The 16,736-nt window shown below is 59.0% G+C and overlaps 1 protein-coding gene across 9 annotated transcripts in view; it reads left to right on the top strand.

Annotated features, from left to right (window-relative positions):
* The window catches only part of RIMBP2 (RIMS binding protein 2), a 93,963-nt gene that overhangs the window by 63,457 nt on the left and 13,770 nt on the right, over positions 1-16,736 (top strand). For 5 of the 9 annotated variants that reach the window (XM_029921805.1, XM_029921803.1, XM_029921802.1 and 2 more), the window contains 5 exons: positions 493-954; positions 2,648-2,791; positions 8,766-8,924; positions 11,329-12,009; positions 13,553-13,670. In XM_029921805.1, the coding sequence (XP_029777665.1) occupies positions 493-954; positions 2,648-2,791; positions 8,766-8,924; positions 11,329-12,009; positions 13,553-13,670 (1,564 nt within the window). The remainder of the gene's footprint in view (positions 1-492; positions 955-2,647; positions 2,792-8,765; positions 8,925-11,328; positions 12,010-13,552; positions 13,671-16,736) is intronic. The other 4 variants (XM_029921808.1, XM_029921806.1, XM_029921811.1 and 1 more) reach the window with 1 other exon arrangement.

Here is a 16,736-nt window from a genome sequence, read left to right as displayed (position 1 = left end):
TCCCTCCTCCCCACCAGGACTCCCCTCTGCCCCTCCTCTCCCCCCAGGACCCCCTCTGCTCCACTTCTGCAGGGAAGCCCACAGGTAGGCCATGCTGTGTGGAAGAGGAGCTGTCCTCCCTCTGTGGCGGCAGGAAGTCCGTGGCGGCCGCTGCCTGGCCCCCCTCCCCGACCCAGCTTTGGTAGCCGACACCGAGCATTCTGATAGTTCTGGGGCCTCTGCAGCTGTATGTGGTTTGGTGCTGGACACAGAAGGGAAGGTGTGGCCCTAGTTTGTGCCCCGGAAACCGCCAACAGCTGACAGAGGCGGGTCACAGAAGTCCCCAGCCTGGTCCCTTCTCTGAGGCCCATTTGCTCTCCAGGCCAGGCAGTGCGTCAAGCTGGGCATGGACAGGCCCCAGTCCCTGGCACGAGAGGCTGCCTCGTGCTGGTCAGGGTGCAGGGGGTCAAGCTGGGGGTCGCGGGCAGCCCGTGACCGTCATTCTCTGCACAGGTGGCTGAGGTCATCTCCCCCGTGGCGGACAGCATGGCCGTGGAGCTCATGCGGCTGCGGAGCCTGGAAGCCAAGGGCGTGACCGTGCGGACCCTCTCTGCACAGGGCGAGTCCGTGGACTCTGCCTTTGCTGCCATTCCCCCCGACCTCCTGGTGCCTCCGACCCCCCACCCGAGAACTGTCCCCACACCGAAGCCATTAGCAAGTGCCGGAGCCCCCGATACCAAAGACGAGCACCCGGGCCCCCATGTCACGGCGGGCGAGGCCTGGGAGCAGACTCGGGCCCCAGCCCCTGTCCACGGGCACATGCTGGAGCCGCCCGGCATGCAGGGCCCGGGCCCGGGGCGGCGGTCACCCTCGCCCAGCCGGATCCTGCCGCAGCCGCAGGGCACCCCGGTCTCCACCTCCGTCGCCAAGGCCATGGCCCGGGAAGCCGCACAGAGGGTGGCCGAGAGCAGCCGGGTAAGGCTGGGTTTCTCCTCCCCGGTTCCTTCCCCTGCCCCTCAGCCCCGCTGGGAGGGAGCACCCGTCCACACCTGCCGGCCTGCGGAGAGGACCGGTCTGGTGCTGGCACCCGGTGGCCGCCCTGTCGTGGAGGGAGGAGCCACGTGCATCTTTCAGTGTGCCTGTGGCCTGCATTTTCGGCCAGATCCTGATGGAATCAAAGTGCATGATTTCATTACGTGACTAAGGACCCATGTAATCAAGCAGATGGTTATGTACCAGCCTGGCTCAGAAAACAGGCTGTGGGCAACCCACTGGCCAGGCTCTGGTCTGTGATGAGGGTCGGAGCGGTGACTTCTGGGAGTCGGCTCGGGGACCTGTGTCCTGAACGAGGCTCGTGTCCTGGTCCTGCACGCGCACACTCACACGTATGAGGGCATGTTTACATACCCGTGTGCACACACTTCATACCCAGTCATGTTTACATGCAGATGTGTAAGTGTACGTGTATACCCACGTGCGGAAACGCGCACATACATACCCTCGCACGTCTGTTACTAGGGACGTCGGGCCGCGGGGACAGTGGGCGTTCGGATGATGTGGGGCCGTATTCCAGACGACATGTACGAAGCACCCACAGAGCGACGCCTCTCACCCAGGCCTGGGAGTGGGATTCTGGAGCGGGGCTGGGCCGGGTGCCCCTCCCTGCCAGGGACAGAGTCCCCGTCTCTTCCCCCGGGGCCTCCGTCCACCAGGGTACCCAGCGTGTCTGCTGTGGCCTGCGGTCAGGGCTCGGGCGGAGGGGACAGCGTGGTCAGCGTCCCTCTCCACTCTGCCTGTCCAGCCTGTAGGGTCTCCAGGAGCCTGACCCTGGCAGCGCCCTCTCTGAGCTGCACATGGCGAGATCTTTGCCATTGCTGGGAGCCCCCACTTCCGGGATGTCCTCCGGGCTGGGGACCAGGTCAGGGCGCCTCGGGGAGGGCGCAGACCCTGAAGGCCAGAGCTGAGTGACCCAGGGGCGTACAGGACAGCCGGGAGGGGTGAGAGGCACGGTGACAGCCTTCAGTGTCCCCTGAAACACTGCAGATCCAGGCTTCTACGTGACGGCTCCCAGCTGGTTCGGGTTTGGCCTGGAATACTTAAGATTTCAACACTAAGTTGTGGCTTCTGACGAGAGAAGGTGTTTCCGAATATGCACCCTGGTCGGGGGGGGCGCCACCCCTGTGCTGCGTCTCACGAGGCAGAAGCCCAGGCCGAGAATGCTGGTCCTTGGTGCTTTCGGCGAAGCTCTGTGGGCGGGTGCCCCTGGTAGGTGCCCAGGCAGGGTCCCCGAGAGCAGGCTGGAGCCAGAGACTGGGGCTCGCTTTGCGGAGGGCGTGGAGAGAAAGCGAACGTCGTATTTCAGGAGAACATTAGTTGACCAGATCAAGAGCCAGGCAGATGGGACAAATGGAGAGAGAACTTTCCGTTGGTTTCTATAGGTGACCTCCGGCAAAGAAGTGGTTCTGGTAAGGGGTGGGGCAGTGCATCGGAAAACCTGCCCAAGCCCAGAGGCCAGCGCTGGGCTGCTTGACACGGGTCCCTGCTTGTGGTGGCCCCCAGGGGGACAGGGGGCCCGGTAGAGGAAGGGCGGAGCCCAGAAGACACGGGGGCCTGGAGGCCCCCTCCCCTCTGCAGCCCTCCTGACTGCTTCTTTCCTTCTCCTTACAAGTTAGAGAAAAGGAGCATCTTCCTGGAGAGGGCTGGCAGTCTGTACCCGAATTCAGACGAGGAGGATGGCTACGACTCGCCGGACATCAAGAGGAGGGGCGCCTCGGTGGATGACTTTCTGAGGGGCTCAGAGCTTGGCAAGCAGGTGAGCGCGGGCGGGGGTCCCCAGGGCCTCGGCGGCGGCGCCCGGCCCGGTTACGGCAGCCGGTCAGCTTGGGAAGTTGAGATTTCACAAGGCCTGTGCATGTGCGACCTCACTTGAGGACGGTTCCAGAAGGCTTCCACACAGATACCCACCTGGCCAGCTTGGGCAAAGCCTACCCTTTGTTCGTTCACTTTTACTGATCGGAAAAGTGTTTGTGGGGTATCTGCTGCGTGCCAGGGATCGGGGGGCCCGGAGCACCACCCATCCGTGCTCCCCTTCCAGACCAGCCTCCTGGGTGGCAGGTGCGCCTGGCGTGGGTGTTGTTTCCGGTTTCTGGTCCAGTGCTTGCTTGGTGTCAAGTCCCGCAGTGCGGGGTGTCCCGGGGTGTCAGGGCGTGAAGACGCCGAGCTGCCAGGTCATCCGCCATGCGCAGTGCACACGGGGCAGGGCCGTGTCGCGGCCTGGGGGGCAGAGTTGGACGCACGCACTGGGGGTCACAGCCTGGCCCTGCCTGGCCGGCTGTAGCTCCGCGGGCAAGTTACCCGGCTTCTCCAGCCACCGGGTTCTTCGTCGGCAAGGTTGGAGCAATTCTACTTGCGTTAACGTTGACACAAGAAACAGAATGCCCGACTAGTAACCACAAAGGTGAGGAAGAGATTTCACGACCCCAAGATACAGGCAGCCCAGGCAGGAGGTGGCAAGGTTGACTCAGCTGTTCAGGGGTGTCTGGGCTCTGGGTTCTGATCTCCCGGCTTTTGGCCTTCCTCTCATGGGTGCAGAGTGGCTGACAATCACAGCCTCATGTCGCCGCACGCCGGGGAGGGAGGGAGGGAGGAACGGAGGAAAGGAGAAGGCGTGGAAGGAAGGGAGAAAAAAGAAGAGGGCTTTCTTTTCGGGTACTTTTCTCTCTCTTAAAAAATATAACGTATCGCCAAATTGGCTAACGGTGTGTGCAGTGTGCTCTCGGCTTCGGGGGTCGATGCCCCTGATTCATCGCTTACATACAACACCCAGGGCGCCTCCCAACAAGCGCCCGCCTCAGTGCCCAGCCCACTTCCTCTCCCCCCGCCAGCCTCCCAGCAACTCTGTTAGTTCTCTGTATTTAAGGGTTTCTCATCGTTTGATTTCCTCTCAGTTTGTAACTGTTCTTTTCTTTCCCTTCCTACATGGTCCTCTGTTAAGTTTCTCAACGTCCCCCTCTGAGTGAGAACAGGTGGTATCTGTCTTTCTCTGACTGACTTGTTTCATTCCGCATAATACCCTCCACTTCCATCCACGTTGCTGCAAACAGCAGGGTTTTGTTTTTTCTCATTGTCAAGAATATTCCATTGTTTATATAAACCACATCTTCTTTATCCATTCATTGATGGACATTTAGGCTCTTTCCATGATTTGACTATTGTAGAAAGTGCCGCTGTGAACCTTGGGGTACGTGTGCCCTGTGCGTCAGCCCTCCTGTGTCCCTGGGGTGGATCCCCAGCAGGGCTAGTGCTGGGTCACAGGGGAGTTCTATTTTACATTTTTGAGGAGCCTCCACACTGTTTTCCAGAGCGGCTGCACCAGTTTGCATTCCCACCGACAGCGCAGGAGGGCGCCCGTCTCTCCACACCCTCGCCAGCATCTGCCGTTTCCTGACTTGTTCATTTAGCCACTCTGACTGGTGTGAGGTGATGTCTCAGTGTGGTTTTGATTTGTGTTTCCCTGATGATGAGCGACGCTGAGCATCGTTTCATGTGTCTATTGGCCGTCTGGATGTCCTCTTTGGAGAAGTGTCTGTTCACGTCTTCTGCCCATTTCTTCATCGGATTGTTTTTTGGGTGTGGAGTTTGGTGAGATGCTTATAGATTTTGGATACTAATCCTTTATCTGATGTGCCATTTGAAAATACCTTCTCCCGTGCCATTGATTACCTTTGAGTTTTGCTGATTGTTTCCTTCGCTGTGCAGAAGCCTTTTATCTTGATGAGGTCCCAGTAGTTCATTTTTGCTTTTGGTTCCCTTGCCTTTGGAGACATATTGAGCAAGGAATTACTGCGGCTGAGTCAAAGAGGTTGTTGCCTGCTTTCTCCTCTAGGGTTTTGATCGTTTCCTGTCTCACATTTAGGTCTTTCATCCATTTTGAGTTTACTGTTGTGTGTGGTGTAAGACAGCGGTCTGGGTTCATGCAGGCTGCTGTCCAGCTCTCCCAGCACCAGTTGCTAAAGAGACTGTATTTTTTCCACTGGATACTCTTTCCTGCTTTGTCAAAGATTGGTTGGCCCTACATTTGTGGTCCAGTTCTGGGTTCACTATTCCATTGGTCTATATGTGTCTGTGCCAAACCCATATAGTCCTGATGACTACAGTTTTGTAGTGGAGGGATTGTGATGCCTCCCATTTTGGCTTTCTTCTTTAACCTTACTTTGGCTGTTTGGGGTCTTTTGTGGTTCCTTACGGATTTTTGGATTGTTTGTTCTATCTGTGAGAAAAGTGCTGGTGCAGCTGGGATCGGGATGACACTGAGTGTGTAGATCGCTTTGAGTGGTGTTCCTATGTTAACAGGTTTTGCTCTTCCTGTCCATGAGCATGGAATGCTTTCCCATTTCTTCGTGTCTTCTTCAGTTTCCTTCTTAAGTTTTCTATAGTTTTAAGCATACACCTCTTTTACCTCTTTGGTTAGGTTTATTTCTAGGTGTTTTATGATTCTTGGTGCAATTGTAAGTGGGATCAATTCCTTGATTTCTCTGTTGATTCATTATTGTTGTATAGACATGTAACTGATTTCTATGCATTAATTTTGTATCCTGCGACTTTGCTGAATTCATGGATCAGTTCTAGCAGCTTTTTAGTGGAGTCTTTCAGGTTTTCCATGTAGAGTATCATGTCATCTGCAAAAAGTGAAAGTTTAACTTCTTCGTGAATTTTGATGCCTTTTATTTCCTTTTGTTGTCTGATGGCTGACGCTAGGACTTCCAGCACGATGTGAAACAACAGTGGTGAGAGTGGACACCCCTGTCGTGTTTTTGATCTCAGGGAAAGCTCTGGTTTTCCCCATTGAGGATGATATTAGTTGTGAGCTGTTCATATATGGCTTTTATGATGTTTAGGTACGTTCTTTCTATCCTGACTTTCTTGATGGTTTTTTTTTAATTAAGAAAGGATGCTTTATTTTGTCAAATGATTTTTCCTGCATCTATTGACAGGATCATATGGTTCTTATCCTTTCTTTTGTGAATGTGACATATCACATTGATGGGTTTGCGAATACTGAACCAGCCCTGCAGCCCAGGAATGAGTCCCACTTGATCACGGGGAAGAATTCTTTTTATATGCTGTTGAATTCGATTTGCTAGTATCTCATTGAGAATTTTCACATCTGTATTCATCAGAGATATTGACCTGTAATTCTTTTCAGTGGGGTCTCTATCTGGTTTGGGAATCAAGGTAATGCTGGCTTCATAGAATGAGTCCTGAAGTTTTCTTTCCATTTCTGTGTTTCGGAACAGCTTGGGAAGGGTAGGTGTTAACTCTGCTTTCAGTGTCTGGTAGAATTCCCCAGGGAAGCCGTCTGGTCCAGAACTCTTGTTGGGAGGTTTTTGATAACCAGTTCAATTTATTCACTAGGTGTGGGTCTGTTCAAATTTTCTATTTCTTCCCATTTGAGTTTTGGTAGTATATGGGTGTCTAGGAATTGTCCATTTCTTCCAGGCTGTCCTGTTTATTGGCATATGATTTTTCATAGTATTCCCTGATAATTGCTTATATTTCTGAGGCATTGGTTGTGATAAATTCATTTTCATTTGTGATTTTATCTATTTGGGTCCTCTCTCTTTGTGAGAAGCTTGGCTAGAGCTTTATCAATTTTCTTTATTATTTCAAAAAAACAGCTATTAGATTCATTGATCTGTTCTACTGTGTTTTGAGATTCTATATTATTTATTTCTGCTCTGGTCTTTATTATTTCTCTTCTTCTGCTGGCCTTGGGGTTTCTTAGCTGTCCTGCTTCTAGTTCCTTTAGGTGTGCTGTTAGATTTTGTATTTGGGATTTTTGTTCCTTTTTGAGATAGGCCTGGATTGCAGTGAACTTTCCTCTTAGGACTGCCTTTGCTACGTCCCAAAGGGTTTGGACTGCTGTGTTTTAATTTTCATTTGCTTCCATATATTTTTTAATTTCTTCTTTAATTTCCTCGTTGATCCATTCATTCTTTAGTAGGATGTTCTTTAATCTCCATGCATTTGGAGGCTTTCCAAATTTTTTCTCGCCATTGATTTCAAGTTTTAAAGTATTGTGATCTGAAAATATGCATGGTATGATCTCAGTTCTTTTATATTTATCGAGGACCATTTTGTGACCCAGGGTGTGACCCATCTTGGAGAATGTTCCACGTACACTCGAGAAGAAGGTATAGTCTGCTGCTTTTGGATAAACATTTCTGAATATATCTGTCAGGTCCATCTGGTCCAGTGTATAATTCAGGGTCATTGTTTCTTTTTTAAAAATTTCTTTTAATGTTTGTTGATTTTTGAGAGACAGAGAGACAGAGACAGAGCACAAGTAGGGGAGGGGCAGAGAGAGGGAGACACAGAATCCAAAGCAGCTCCAGGCTCCAAGCTGTCAGCACAGAGCCTGACGCAGGGCTTGAACCCACGAACCGTGAGATTGTGACCTGAGCCGAAGTCGGACGCTCAACTGACTGAGCCCCCCAGGCGCCCCAGGGTCATTGTTTCTTTGATTTTCTGCCTAGATGGTCTGTCCATGGCTGCAAGTAGAGTGTTACAGTCCCCTGCAGTGACAGCATTCCTATCAATACGCTTGCTTGTGTTTGTGATTGATCGATTTCTATATTTGGGCAGGCACTTTTCTCTTAACTGGGATAAAAGTCACCTCCAGCTTCATCTCACCAGGCAGCCCGGAGTCATGTGCCCACACGGGGCGAGGAGTGGGTTCCCCGTTGTTGCTGGCCAGCAGTGGGCGCCTCCCTCCATGCCATGAGTCAGTGCCTAGGTCACGGGGCTGGAATCAGGGAGCCCGTCCTGGTGTCGGGGTTCTGCCCTGTGCCTGGGGGGCCTCACTGAGACCTGCCTTTGCTGATCGGAGGCCGCCCGTCGTGCGTCTTCTGCTTGGCGCCTGACCGAACCACAGCCGGCTCAGCTCAGACCCCGAGGTGACAAAGGCTCCGGCTGAGAGTTCTCCCGGCCACGTCTCCCCACCGATGTGGGCAGAAGAACCTTAGGCCCCGCACCTCACGTGGCCGGAAGTGCTTCCGTGTCTTTATCCACGGCAGTAATTGAAAGCTGGAGCGTTTTTGAGAAGTGTGTCGCGGGATGCTATGAAATGCATTTGTCGCCCACCAGGAAGGTACCGACACCAAGCAGAGCCGTTCAGGGGTCTGAGCTCGCCAGGGTGTTCAGTGTAGGCCGGCTGCAGTCTGTCTGGCTGTAAATACTGGAGATGCTGGGGGACGGACACTCCGTGAGCGAGGACGTGGGGCCGAACTACGGCTGAGCTCCTGGCCGGGGCTCTCTGTGTTTCTCTTCACACGTTACCAAATCCGAAAGGAGGCTTTTCTGGGAAAGGGTTCATGCAGCCCCGGAGCTGGCGCAGGGTGAACACAGCCCGTGGGCGGGGGTGGGGGGTCCAGTGCCTGCCCAGTTGCGCTGTTCTCCAGACGCGTCACAGTGCGTGTATTAGACTACACGGTATTCGTGAGACTCTTAAACGCCCTTCACATGTGCGTATATGCCCACTTCCCACCACCGCCGCTCTGCACACCTGCGGCCGCCCGAGTCTGTTCCCGTCGGGCTCTCTCTGCCTCCCTGGCTCGCCGTGCTTGGTGGGACGGGGACATGCGGGCCCTCGTCACTGGTGATGGGAGCGACACGCACATGCACTTGCACACGCACGGGTCTGGGACTCGCAAGGCAGCAGAGCAGGGGAAGGGCGCCCTGGGGCCCGAAACTGGGGCTCCACGTTGTCCCCTGCTCTCGGCCCCCAGCCACACTGCTGCCATGGAGATGACTACCACACGGAGAGCAGCCGGGGCTCCGACCTGTCTGACATCATGGAGGAGGACGAGGAGGAGCTCTGCTCCGAGATGCAGCTGGAGGACGGCGGCCGGAGGCGGCCCAGCGGCACGTCCCACAACGCCCTCAAGGTCAGTGGCCGGGGGCACCGGCCCCCTCCGCGCCGCCCGGGGCCCCCCTCCCTGGCCCTCCGTGGGGACCTCGCCTGCTTGGAGTGGCTTCTGGCTCAGCGCCGAGCTTGTGGTCCGAACTCCCCGACCCCTGTCCCGAGCTCGCCCCGGAAGTCCGGCTGTGCAGAGCCGGGGTGCGCAGCCCGGTACTGGGGGTCCAGCGGGGTAGAAGAGCACAGGGAAGACCCCCACCCCAGCCCTGAGTGCGGATCACAGAGCCAGCAGTCGGGACACGGGCTCCGAGTCAGGCTGGGCCGGGGCGGCAGGGCCCCCGGAGATTTTGCGGATTTCCGGGAGAGGGAGAAGCTGGGGTGCGCGCTGCTCCCCAGGGCACGTAGGTCAGAGGAGGGCGGGCGTCGGGGGCCTCGCGGGCTCCACACACAGGCCCTTTCCTGGACACTCCCAGGGTCCCGGACGTGGTGCGACCGCCAGTCAGGGCTCGATGGGGGTCGCCAGTCACCTGAGCCTGAGGCCTCCAGGGAGCCCAGGAGGAGGCCTGCCTCTGTGCGCGTCCCCGTGCGTGTCCCCGTGCGTGTCCCCGTGCGCGTCCCCGTGCGTCCCCGTGCGTGTCCCCGTGCGCCGACTGTGTCCCGCGGCGTGGACTGCCCGCCTCCACCCCGGGCCCTGTGCCAGGCTGAGCCAGCCGTGCAGCCATTCCCAACCCTGGGGAGACGGGGCCGCCCAGCTGCTGGGACCCCGCGGGCTTTGCAGTTGCAAAGGCCGCAGAGAGGGAAGTTCTGCTGGGGGATAGTGCACCCCGCCACCCACTCCTCGAGGACACAGAGCTGTGTGTTTGAGTGGTGGATAGAAGGCACAGTCCCGCACTGGCTGCCGGCTCAGTGCCCATTTGCACAGACAAGACGCAGATGTTCTCCCAGCAAAGGGCCCCGGCAGAGCCTGGGGGACCCAGAGCCAAAGAACATGCAGGATGCCCTGCTCCCACCGGCCCTGGGGGCTCCCCCTGGCCTCTGCCAGCTCCCAAGGTGACACCGGCCAGACACTGGCCAGCCAGACTCACAGCTGAGACTCCCAGCAACTTCCTTGAGGGAGGCAGGCCCCAGGCCGCCCCCCACACCCCCTGCTTGGCCCGAGAGCCCAGGGCTGCCGGCAGGTGTCCGGGGCTGGGCCAGGCGGAGCCTGTAACCCTTTTCTCCTGATGGAGAAAGCTCCGGGGGCGGCACTTCCTGGAGCTGGGTTAGTAAAGAAGCAAAATGGCCGCCTTCTCACCCAGAGAGAAGGTTTGGAGAAGGACTGGTTCCTATGGAACTGATGGCCCAGGGTCCCCGCCCCCCGCCACCTGGGAGCTGGCAGGGAGAGGACTGAGTGGGCCCGCCCACTGCACTGTGCCCACAGCGCTCTTGCAGGGTTTTGAATCGGGAGAGGTGTGGACTTCCAAGTTCTCTAGGAAGCCTGACAGTTCGGGAGTCTGGCTTGGTTGGGCCCAGTTCCTGCCTCGGGACGGTTCCCTGCCGCTGCAGCCTGTCCGCGGGAGCCCTGGTCGGCCCCTTCCTCCTGCTCCCAGACAGACCCTGGTGTCAGGTTTGCAAAGAGGAGAGACTGGGTCCAGGGCAAGGGCGCGCTGCCGCCCAGGCCCTCGCTGCAGGCACTGAGCTCCGGCCAGGGCGCCAGGGGAATGCGCCAGGGTCCCCAGTTCGTGGAGTCCCAGGCGGGGGCCCCGGAGGAAAGGCCTTGCCTGGCGACGCAGTGAGGGCCTCTGGAGGGGAGGCTGTCTGGGTGCACTCAGTGGGTGGGGAGGAGGGGCTCAGGGACACCCCTGTGGATAGGATGTGCGTGACCTGCGGGCACGCAGTGGCCAGGCCACCTCCGGCGTGGGGCAGCCCCCTCGGTGGCACTGTGCCGGCCGGGCCAGGATGGCAGGACATGGGTCCCCACGGTCCAGGGGTCGGGATCTGGAGGGCCAGGCCCACCAGGTCTCAGCAGACGCTCGGCGCGCTGCCCCGAGCTTTAAGGGCCAAGGCCCTGCGGTCACACAGGCATTTAGCTGCAGCCTGAGGGGCGGCGAGGGCGCCGCCAATAATGGACTGGGCCGCCGTGAGGGCCACGTCCTTCGCCCGACTCCCATTGCTGTGGCTTCCAAGTTGAGAGCAGCCCACGCCTCCGGCCACCGGCCCCCTGCGCCCCCCCACTCGTGGCCTTCGCTCAGAGCGCGCCTCCCGGCCTCCCGCCTGCCCCCACCGGTGTCATCGGCTCCCCTTGTGTCCCGTCCCCGCGCCGCCAGAGCACGCCTAGGCCCCTGCAGGTGCACGCACGCCTCCGCCCCTCGCATCTGAGACTAATTCTGTCTGTTTTTCTTTCCTTCCCCATTTCACGGGGTCACACTCCGTGTTAACACCCCCCCCTTAAGGAGTGCTTTCAGAGTAGCGACACTGAAGGGGCCTTCCCGGAGCGCCCTGAGCACCCCCAGCAGGCACACCCCAGGAAGGGGCTGTGCAGTATCCCCGAGGCAGCCGAGGAGGCAGAGCCGCGGTGGCTCCTGCACAGACAGGGCTTAGGGTACTCGGCCAGGGCCCGCGCCCGCGCCCGGGATGAGACCCCCCAGGCGTCCTGGCTCCCGGCCAGACCCAGGGGCCCCGGGGTCGGCCCCCACGCCGAGGGCTTGGTTCCGGAAGACGGAGGCTGCCGGCTCAGCCGCTCGGCCACCAGGAGCCCGGACAGTGGCCTGGACTGTGGCAGCGAGGAGGAGGAGCTGCGCTTCGGCTTCCGGAACACGGCCAAGTGCGGCCTGGGCCCCGGGCCCTGTCCCTGTCGGAGAAGCCTGAGGCCTCTGCTGGCCCGGCGGCGGACGCTGACCCGGCAGGACAGCATCGAGGACGACTCTGGGGAGCCAGCGGACCCCGGTGACGTCCTCAGGAGCGATGACGCCCCGCCGAGCCCAGAGAGAGCCACCCCCAGGAAGGATGGCTGGGAGGAGCCGCTGGCTCAGCAAGGCTGGCGGGATGTCTGGAGGAGAAGCGTAAACGTGCCCGACAGTAGGGCCGCTGGCCGCCAGGCGCAGACGCGGCCCAGGCCCGCAGCCGGCCCTGCGGTGTGTGAACCCCGCTTCCTGCTCACGTCCGCTTGCCCCCCAATCCATCGCCATCCTCTCGCCTGATGACTGATGGGGTGTCCGTCCCTGGGGAACCCTCTGCTGGCTGGCTTTCGTTTCCATGCATTCTGATTTCCGCCCCATTGCTTCCTGACCTCTGACCATGCTGACGGCCCCTTCACTTTGCTGCAGAGTACTGACCCCCCCACCCCCACCCCACGGAGTCAGCGATGATTATGGCTGCTTTAATTCAAGGGCAACTGAATCTAAATTTTAATTAAGGGTTAGCTGAACCACGATTATCCAAAAGTTTGGCAACATGTTTTTTTTGTTTTTGGTTTGTTAGTTTGTGTTTTGATTTTTTCCAAAACGAACCCCAGCGACTTTCTTACTGACCGTTTTGGTGTTCGATTGGTGGTGTGTCTTGGCCTTTACCCGTAACTGCAAAGAAAACAAAGGAGAGCGATGATGGAAGAGAGCCGTTTCTCTGTATCGTTCCCAGCGCGGCTTTGTTCTGCCGCCTCCCCGTTTCTCTCTGGGCCCAGTTTCCAGGGCGGGTTTTCATCATCTGCTGCAGGCGCACCCCTGCCCCGGGCCCCGGGCCTGCTGGCGGGTGTGGGGGGCAGGGGCTCATTCCGGGCGTCATTCATCTCTGTATCGTGCCCTCTCCTCAGCCATCCGCTCCTGTCGTGCTGGACTTTTCCATGAAAACAGGCCGAGCGGCAGCCTGGCGCCGGGCCTCCCGTCCGGGCCTGTGCAGTCGCGCTGTGTCCACCAGAGGGCGCCGATCCGCACCCGCTGAGTCACCGCCACCTGCAGCCCCCACTCCCTGCCCCCCCCCGCCTGTCACAAGCCGCCTAATGTCTGGGACTTCCTCACTCACGTGCCCTGTGTCCCCGAGAACTTCCTGACTCCAGTTACCTACCAGTGAGCTGGAGGTTTCTGTGACTCTCTCATATGATTCTGACCTTTCGTGCACATGAGGAGCAAACCCGCCCAGAAAGGAGAACCATCCGAGCCCAAATCGGTTGGCGCCTCTGGATTAGGGCCAGGACGCTGCCGTGAGTGTCCGAGCCGATAACACGCAGAAACTTCTGTCTCTGAGTTTTTGGGGACCTCACGCACGGCGCGGTCCAGGCGGGATGTTTGGAGGTGTGCCCGCTCCCCGCCTCCGTGAGCGCTGCAGGCGGGCCGTGCTGAGTCTCGGTCAGGGTCGCGTGTGGCCGGGGAGCCTGGCGAAGCCGCTCCCCCTAGGTTCCAAGGTCCTGGCCCCCGCCGCCATGGCCGCAGGAGACCGTGTGTCCCGAGGAGCCCCTCCTTGCCCCTCCCCCACGTGTGTGGAAAAGGGCCTCTGGTGCAGAAGACGGGCGCCTGGGGTGAGCGGCTCACTCCTCTTCCAGGCTGTTCAGCTAACCTTTCAGTTAAAAGCTAAGTTTAGTTGCCTTTAGAGCTCTTGCTTCTAAGCAGAACTGACTTGATTTGGCTGATTTATTTCTCGGGTCCTCCAGGCCGGCAGGACTGATGACCCTCGTTCTCTCTTTAGATTTTAGGGAACCCGGCGTTGGCAGGACGGGCCGACAGGGCGGAGCACGCGGGCTGGAGGTTCCCCCACGGCGGCGCTGGCCCCCAGAGGTCCCGGCCAGTGACGGCCCCGGCCATCGGTGAGTGGGCCGCTCCGACACCTTTCTCTCCCTTCTGAGCACGGAGCACATGGCTGCTCAGGCCTTGGTCCGAACACACCTGAAAGCGTTCCCAGGGGCGGCATCTCACCCACACGCAGGAAACTCCCTGTTACTCGTGGAAGGAAGGCAGGCAGCCCAGGATCGGTGGAGCCTCCTTGTCGGCCTCTCGAACACCATGCTGGCTGCTCAGTCTTCCCCTGCCAGTCGTTACTTGTTTTCCCGGAGCAGCCGGACGGCCTGAGCCCTGGAGAGGGGCAGTGCCTCCCCCTGCCCCCACTCGTGCTCCCGGGAGGTGCTCACGGTCAGAGCGCGGACGGCGGCTGGCCTCCGAGCGCAGAGATAAGCCCTGAGTAGCGGAGAGTCGTCTGCACGCACGGCACGCTCTGGCAGCGGGAAAGTGCCGGAAACGGCAGGAGGCCCGGAAGTGTCCTCGGAGCAGGTGCCGCCCTCCTCCCTCTGGTCACCTCCTTGCTCGCGGGGCCCCGTCTGGCGAAGCACGTCCACTCTCTTCACTCCTGTTTGGGACTGAGCCAGTCTTGCTGAAATCCGTCACTTTAGGTGCTGTGACCGACCTGCAGGGCGGGGGGACGTGGTGGGCCATCGGATGGGAAGACTCCCTCCGGTCATTTCCCCCCCGGAATGAATTGTGGCGAAAGCAATTCTAAAAAGTATTTGCAAAGGATATGGAACTTGGTAATGAGCCTGAATAAACTCGCCTTTCGTGAAGACATGTGCACACGTAGGGCACGGAGCAGGCGTGGGTGGAACTAGAGGAGGAGGGGGAGACCCCTCGACCCGGCCAGTCAGGGCCCCGGGGAGACGGCCGGGGCTGCCGGACACCCACACGCGGGTCTGGTCGCGGCCAAATCACTGCTGCTTCCCAGACCTCCTTCCCTTTCTTTCACATCAGCTGGACAGACAGACAGACGTGGTAACACCAAACAGATCCTCTGAGCAGCGTCCTTCTTCCGGACTTCTCTCTCTTGTAAAGTTCAGACAGCTGGGAAACATGTTCCCGCTTCCAGCCTCATGGCCTTAGAATGTTTTTATTTATCAGCAAAAATTTCATGGACTATGTTAAAGAGCCTTAAAAAAAAGAACTGAAGAATAACCAAAGTCACACAGTCCGACCTGGAAGACCCTGGTCTTTCACGTAGTCTGTGCGTCCTTCCTCCTACAGTGACTGAGCCCGACGGGGCTCCCCTGGAGTCTCAGTGGCTCGTGGGGGGACTGACCATCTGTAGAAATGAGGCGGGCCCGGCCCAGGGTGCTGCCCAGACTCTGTTCTTCCCCACTGTTGTGCCGGGTTCCCGAGTCTTCACTGGGCTGTAACGGGCATGCCCAGGACCACAGCGAGGCCCGCCACGGAGTGTGGGTGCTGGGGCGGGGTGTCCTCTGGCCCCGGTCTCCCTGGACAGGCCGGGAACGTCTGCACGTGGCCGCAGGCCGCCAGGCGGGTGCGCTGGGGAGACAGCAGTGCGTCCGAGTCTGGCCGGCTGACTGTCACCCCCGGGAGGGCGTCAGGCAAGTCCTTTCCTTGGCTATGTCTTACGGTGAAGGATTCCAGAGGCTCACGAGTGTCTTGACCTCAGTAAGACCCTAGTGACGTTAGCAGAGACGAAGTCACGCTAAGGTTTTAACAACAGAAAGCTCTTAATGACGTAACAAAAAAGTGCTGGGTAGACTCGTGACTTGCTTTCATTGTACCTGACTTCGTATCACCTAGCAATGCAGCCAACCGCGTAAGAGCGTGACCAGTGTCACACGCGGTGCGTTCACACACACACCTGCTCTGCTCACAAGGACGGGAGTGCCGCGCCCTCGGCAGCCGCCAGGGACCCCAGACATGAGGGGCCGGCGACGTGCCAACGGACCGCTGCCCCCGCCCTCCTCCCTCCTGGTTTCCTCGTGCAAATACCAGTTACTGTTTTGGGCGTCTGCTCCGCTCCGAAAGCGTCCGGTGTCTCTTCCGGCAGCCCAAGTCTGCAGGCTGCGTATTTCCCCCATAGCTTTCTCAGAAGCAGTGCATTCAGTTAAAATACTGTGCCTTTTCGTGTTCTCTGGGTTTTTTAAAGCCCAGATGTCTAGCTGTAAACAAGGTCAAAGTCAGGCGGCTGCGGGTGTAGGAAAGTGTTGATGTCACAGCAGGAAGGCCTCAGGACACCGGCGGTTGACTCCGCGGGAGGACTCCCCTGGGCGTGGCCTCTCGCTTGGCGTTTGCCCGTGTTCCCTTAGGGTGGCCCCGTCTCCACGTGGGGCTCCGTGCTGAGGGCCTGTGGTCCCCCGCTGTCCCCACATCGTCGGCCGCCCCGGCTGCTGAGCTCACAGAGTGAGGAAACTCAGCAGTTCTCGCGGTGCCCAGAGAAGAGCAGTTAGAAGCGAATGTATACACGGAGCGCGGCCCTTTAGAACAGAGACCCCTTTTCCACGGGTTTCCCTGCGAGGAGAAAATGAAATGGTTTGAAGTGCGTTTGCAGACGATTCCCCCTTGGCCCGTACAAACGCCCGGGGACGTCAGGCCGTGAGGGCCGGTCTCGCCTGTGCAAGACGACGCTGGGTGTGCTCAGGAGCGCTGATGGGCGCGTGCGGCGCAGGCCCTTTCTCCCGCCTGCCGGGACCCCCTGAGCGCGCCAAGGTCACCCGGCAGGGGGAAGGGGTGCCCACGCCAGTTCAGACCATGGCTGGAGGGGAGTTCTCCCCCTGGCTGGACCCCCAGCCGCGCCCTGCGGTGTCAGGGCCACGGCCGCGTTCCACGGTGGACACGCCCCTTCTCTGGAGGAGGCGGCAGTGAAGCCCGCCTCCTGCCCGCACCGCCTGTGGGGCAGGTGGGCGGTTCGGCCCGAGGTCTCTCCCCGTTTCCAGAGACTCCGGCTGGAGCCTTCACTGGGACCCAGCCTCAGATGCCTTCCCTGGCCTCTGTGCCTCCGGCAGCGTGGCCACTGGTAACGTCCCTGAGCTGCTGAGGGTGTGCGGCCGGTGTAGACTGCAGGGGCGGGGGAGGGTGTGCGGCCAGTGTAGACTGCAGGGGCGGGGGAGGGCGTGCGG

The sequence above is a fragment of the Suricata suricatta genome, chromosome 14 (assembly GCF_006229205.1).
Source record: "Suricata suricatta isolate VVHF042 chromosome 14, meerkat_22Aug2017_6uvM2_HiC, whole genome shotgun sequence".
Lineage (NCBI taxonomy): Eukaryota > Metazoa > Chordata > Mammalia > Carnivora > Herpestidae > Suricata > Suricata suricatta.
The sequence above is the reverse complement of the archived record's forward strand: the minus strand, read 5'-3'. Positions and strand labels throughout refer to the sequence as shown.